This window comes from Cynocephalus volans, chromosome 4 (genome assembly GCF_027409185.1).
Source record: "Cynocephalus volans isolate mCynVol1 chromosome 4, mCynVol1.pri, whole genome shotgun sequence".
In the NCBI taxonomy this organism is placed as follows: Eukaryota; Metazoa; Chordata; class Mammalia; order Dermoptera; family Cynocephalidae; genus Cynocephalus; species Cynocephalus volans.
This window is the reverse complement of record NC_084463.1, coordinates 154,226,927-154,232,239: the sequence shown is the minus strand read 5'-3', so window position 1 is coordinate 154,232,239 and position 5,313 is coordinate 154,226,927. Positions and strand designations below refer to the sequence as shown.

The 5,313-nt window shown below is 40.0% G+C and overlaps 1 protein-coding gene across 1 annotated transcript; it reads left to right on the top strand.

Moving 5' to 3' along the window:
* Positions 1-1,065: 1,065 nt before the first annotated feature.
* LOC134376630 (olfactory receptor 5A1-like) lies at positions 1,066-4,388 on the top strand. Its single transcript, XM_063095117.1, has 3 exons — positions 1,066-1,148; positions 2,724-2,748; positions 3,369-4,388. The coding sequence occupies exons 1-3, from the start codon at positions 1,066-1,068 to the stop codon at positions 4,386-4,388; spliced, it is 1,128 nt and encodes a 375-aa protein (XP_062951187.1).
* The last annotated feature ends 925 nt before the right edge of the window (positions 4,389-5,313 follow it).

Below are 5,313 nucleotides of genomic sequence, written 5' to 3'. Positions count from 1 at the left end.
CTAAATATGGGTCGTAGGATAGGTCACAGGAGTGACTTGCCGCACCTCACAACATGGCAATGTGGTCAGGGTGGGGACAGGAACCTGGATGGGCAGGCTGACGTGTCTGAGCCGTACCTGTTCCTGCTGTTTTGGCCTCAACTATTATTGTTGAATTTGCTCTCTTAGTTATGGTGTGAGCTGCTGCCACTGCCTGAGGAGCTGTAGGAGCTGGAGTAGGAGGAGTAGTTGGCTAGTCCAAGGTTATAGCCTTTGTGCTTCCATGACAGCTTTTCTTAGCTTGAAAAACAAATCCGTAGAAGGATGATGTAAATACCCAGGCTGTGTCAATACACTGCAGCAAGAAGTGGCAGAGGTGGTGGCTGGAAAAACTTTGATTCATTTCGTTGGTGTTTAAAGTGACTCATTTGACTGGTGTTTGAAGTGAGATGCTGTTTAAACATAGACCCAGAAGAAGAGTTGTTGGTTACTTCTGGGGGACTTGTATCACCTGATTTGTTTCATTTATAAAGTTAAATTCAAGCACTCTATAGAAGATTCCTAGAGAGTATTATTACTGAATTGAGTGGATCCAAGATGCTTTGATGAACACGTCAGGTTCTATAGGAAGTGAGAGACCACTAGGCAGGAATAAAGGTAATGCTTCGTCTTCTACTTGCCACCTTGTTCCTGATAGAAAAAATACTTCAGATTTTGTTTGCTGGCCTAAAACGTATTGAACTTTTTCAAAGTCAGCTAAGTAACTTTTAGGAAGGGCTGCAGATGAAATATCTTAAAGGAAAGGAGCGTGTCAAAGAGGCTACTTTCTCGTGTTATCTTTACATTTTCTTCTTTTTTTCATTTGCTAAGCAAGATTAAATGGAGGTAAACATGTGGAGAAGGAATAAATTATACCAAGAATGTGTGAGGAAAAGCTGAAGAAAGAGAGCAAGATAAACTCGATCCCAAAATAAACTTTTTTCCAAAACAAAAGAAGAAAGCTTAGGAGTCCTTGATAAATAAGAGGCAACCAAAAATAAGGTTTCATCAGAAGTGCTAGAATCTGGAATGGTTGAGAAAAACAACATGGCGATTAAAAGGTGCCTGTTAGATTCTCACCAGTATCACTGGATTAACATAGTTCTTTGTGTATGGCAGGCTGCGCCTTGGTAATTTTATCTCTTAGGTATCTGTAGGAACAAGCTTTCCAGTGCTTTCCATCTAAATACTGAGATTCCCCTGTCTCTCAGGTATGCCAGCAAGTTTAGCAAAACATTTTAAAATTCCTCAGCATTTTTTCTTCCTGGAAGGAGATGAACTATCCTTTAGTTTGTCTCACTTATTTGGCAAGCAGTCAACTTTACCGCTTTTCTGTTTATTTCTTGAAAGAGTATCTATGTGAAGACACATGGTGACTGTGTTATTGGCAGCATGCTCAGTTATGTCATTCTTACCGTGTTCATTTCTACAATAATGTTTCTGAAATGGACTCTGCCATTCTAGGGACCTTTGTGAGAAATTCTTGCAAAGAATGCGTAGAGGCCTTCCCTACTCTCTGACTTCCTGCTTACATCCCAATGGTGATCAACCACAGGATTTTGACACTTTCTTTCTCATGCCACACACCATCTCTTGCTGTATTATGTCTCCTTTGGCACATTTCTCATCTCACTGGGCTATAGCCTCCTTAAGAGATCTTTTGCTTCTTGCAAACCAGCAAGTATACTGCTTTGTACTCTACACTAGTTAGAAATAAGATGCATGCAGCAATTAATACATTTTAGTGAGTCATCAGAGAGAAGTATTTCAAGATTTGTTTCTGGAGCAAGAGAATCTGGATTTGAATATCAGTTCTGTCCCTCACGGGCTGTGTAACCTTGGACTGTTTAGCACTCTGACCCCTAGTCTCCTTATCAGTAAAGGGAGGATAATAAGAGTACATAAGTCACAGGGCTGTTGGCCAAATCAAAATGAGATAAAATATAAAAGAATTCAGAACAGCACCTGGAATAGAGTATGTGCTCAATAAATGCCATGCCTTGCTTTTCAGGCATATTTAATCACATTAGAACAAAAAAATATAAGGAAGTCAAAGAGCTTGGGGTTTTTACAAAAACTGGCCAGTGATAAACTAAAGTAAACAAGAGTTGCCAAAAAATATTGTTTATAGACATGTTCCTGGCAATATGGTAGGTTATCTTCAAAGAAACTACTAAGATATCCAGATGAAATCTAAAACACGGTCTCCTAATCCCCGTGTACTTGCCTAAGTATCTTAACATTTCTGTGGTTTCGAGTCACTCACCCTTGCAGGAGAAAAGTCTTTTTTTAATGTTTACTTTTATTAGCATATTCATTATTACAAAGCATAATTATTCTTCATGCCCCTTACCCAAACAATCACTCCTCAACCTGCTTCCTTCCCTCCTCCCAATCTTTAGTATCCTTACATTTGTTCTTTCTTTTGAAGAAAAGTCTTTAACCTGGGCACCAAGAATAGACTTGAGGGTAATTGAAAATCCAAAAAGGAACTGTATGCAAAGGGGGTAAGTAGTTGCAGTTTTCTAGGAAGAGGGTTCAGAGTTTACAAAGCTTTTTAAAAATAACATGGACCCAAACAAGTTTAAGAATCACCGTCCTAGAAATTTTACCTCATAATTAACTCTGATTTGAGAAAAGAAAATGTGCACCTGCAAGGAACGAGCATAATGGCTGTTTCAGCCTTGTCTTATTTAACTTCTCAGGAGCCTTCCTAGAGTCATTACTTGCGTAAGTCACAGCCATGTCCAAGCTGTTCCCTGGTGTGTGACTTTTCCCACCCTCCTGCTACATTATTCTATCTCTCCAGGCTTTATAAAAACAGAGAGGCAGCTACAGAATTATCAATACCCCCGATTATAGGTTAATTGAATGTTAGTTCTCACAGATATTTTTTAAAGCCCCTAAAGAGATTTTAAAGAGCATTCTCATTTGACACAGGAGGCCCGGCATAATTGAGGGGTGTCTCCAAGCACTGAGTGAATAGCAGATCTATGCCTGAGCAGAATCATCCTGTTTCACAGTATTTCCTCATTTGGCATATCTCCAAAGTCTCATAAATTTGCAAAACCTGGCATGGGAAAACATAAAATTGAGTCGTTTTGGTGGTATCATACTAATGATGATTTACTGTCTTTGGTCAACATAGACAGAATGATAATATTTATTAAAGAGATTTTTTTAAGTTACAGTTTATGGCTGTACATGGAGAGCATGAATTAACTCAACATGGATGATTCAAGGTTGGATACTTAACCAGCAGCCTGACTGAAAAAAAAATAAAAGATGTGTATTTCTTTTTCTTTTATGAGAATAAATCCACTTCCTTCTCTCCATCTTTTCCCCAGCAGGTGGCAACAAGCAGATCTATGGAAGTGGATGGAAACCACACCTCTGTGGACATGTTTGTTCTCCTGGGACTTTCAGATGAGAAAGAGCTGCAGCTCATCCTCTTTCCAGTCTTCCTGGGCATCTACATTGTGACCCTGATCTGGAACCTGGGTCTTATCATTCTCATCAGGATCAACTCTAACCTTCATACACCCATGTACCTTTTTCTTAGTTCCCTGTCATTTATAGACATCTGCTACTCTTCTTCCATCAGCCCAAGGATGCTGTCAGACTTCTTATGTGATGAGAAAACAATTTCCTTCATGGCCTGTGCCACACAGTTGTTTGTCACTGCCTGGATGGGTCTGGCTGAGTGCTGCCTCTTGGCCACCATGGCCTATGACCGGTATGTTGCCATTGGTAGCCCTCTGCAGTACTCAGCCATCATGGTCCCTGGCCGCTGTTGGAAGTTAATTGCTGTGGCCTATGGGAGTGGGTTTCTCAGTAGCTTAGTTCGAACAGTCCCTTGCTTTCATCTGTCCTACTGTGGGCCAAATATCATTCAACATTTCTTCTGTGACATACCTCAGATTATTTCTTTGTCATGCTCCAATCCCTTCATCTGTCAAATGATTGTGTTTCTGGCAGCTATTTTTGTTGGGGTGGGTACTTTGCTTGTTATCCTCCTATCCTATGGTTTCATTGCAGCTTCCATCTTGAAAATATCCTCAGTCAAAGGAAGTGCCAAGGCCTTGAACACCTGTGGCTCCCACCTGGCCACTGTGACACTGTACTATGGCACAGCCCTTTCTGTGTACATGCATCCTGGCTCTGGCCACGCCATGAAGCACAAGGTGCTGTCTGTTTTCTATGTTATCTTTGTCCCCATTTTAAACCCTCTGATCTATAGTCTGAGGAACAAGGACATCAAAGAGGCCCTCAAAAGGGTAATAAAGAGGTGGGGCATTTTCCTCAGTAAAAATAACATTTGGGCAGATATTCTTATTACAATAAGGAAGACGGAAGTAAGGACATATTAGTGCCCTTGTATAGATCACGGGAATAGCTGGGTAGAGAAAAGTGGGAACCTGCTTTCTTTGATTCTTGATGCCATTTTGTTTAGCTGTCCCCATTAAGTCATCTGTCTCAGGCATTGCCACCAACATTAGATACCATATGGAAGGCCAGTTTTTGTGATGAGAGCACAGGTAGATTAAACCCTAATGGTGATTATGTTTTTGAAAACAGAGATGCTGGTAGATACTATACGTAGAAATATGACAAGAACCTAAGACACTGCACAACCTGTTCTTTTCTTCATAAATTTTCTTTACTTGTTTTATTTATTTTTATTTGTTAATCATTTGTTTCTATTTCAATAAAAATAAAACCAAATAATGCATAAATTACATATACAATTATTAAGAATAGTTTTAAAGGTAACATTTTAAAACTTTGATCTCAAACACACACAGAAACAGTGTATGCGTAAGAGAGAGAATGAGAGAAAAAAGAAGAGAAGGGAAGAGAGAGAGAGAGAAAGAGAGAGAGAGAGAGAGAGAGAGCAGGAGGGGGTGCAGTATCCTTTTTTGTTTATTCCCAAATTATCTTGTTTCTTCTACCCCACCCCTTGAGCCTGAAGAAGTAAGTAATTTGTGAAAAAAGAATAGGAGGAAGGAACGGCAGAAGTAAGGGGGCACTTTTAAGTCATGGGTTGGGCATACGCCTTGAGGCTACAAAAAAGTCAAAGTCAGCAATCTCTGGGCATTGGTGGGCCAGAGCACGCTCCATAGTAGCTTCCTACAGACCATGTAAGACCTCAGAAATGATGGCTGTTGTGCATCTAGGGAGGCAGGACCCGAATACCAGAGGCATGAGCCTCAATGCAATAGAAAATACAATACAATAGAAAAGATCAATGAAATGAAGTATTGGTTTTTTGAAAACATATGTTGAGAAACTCTT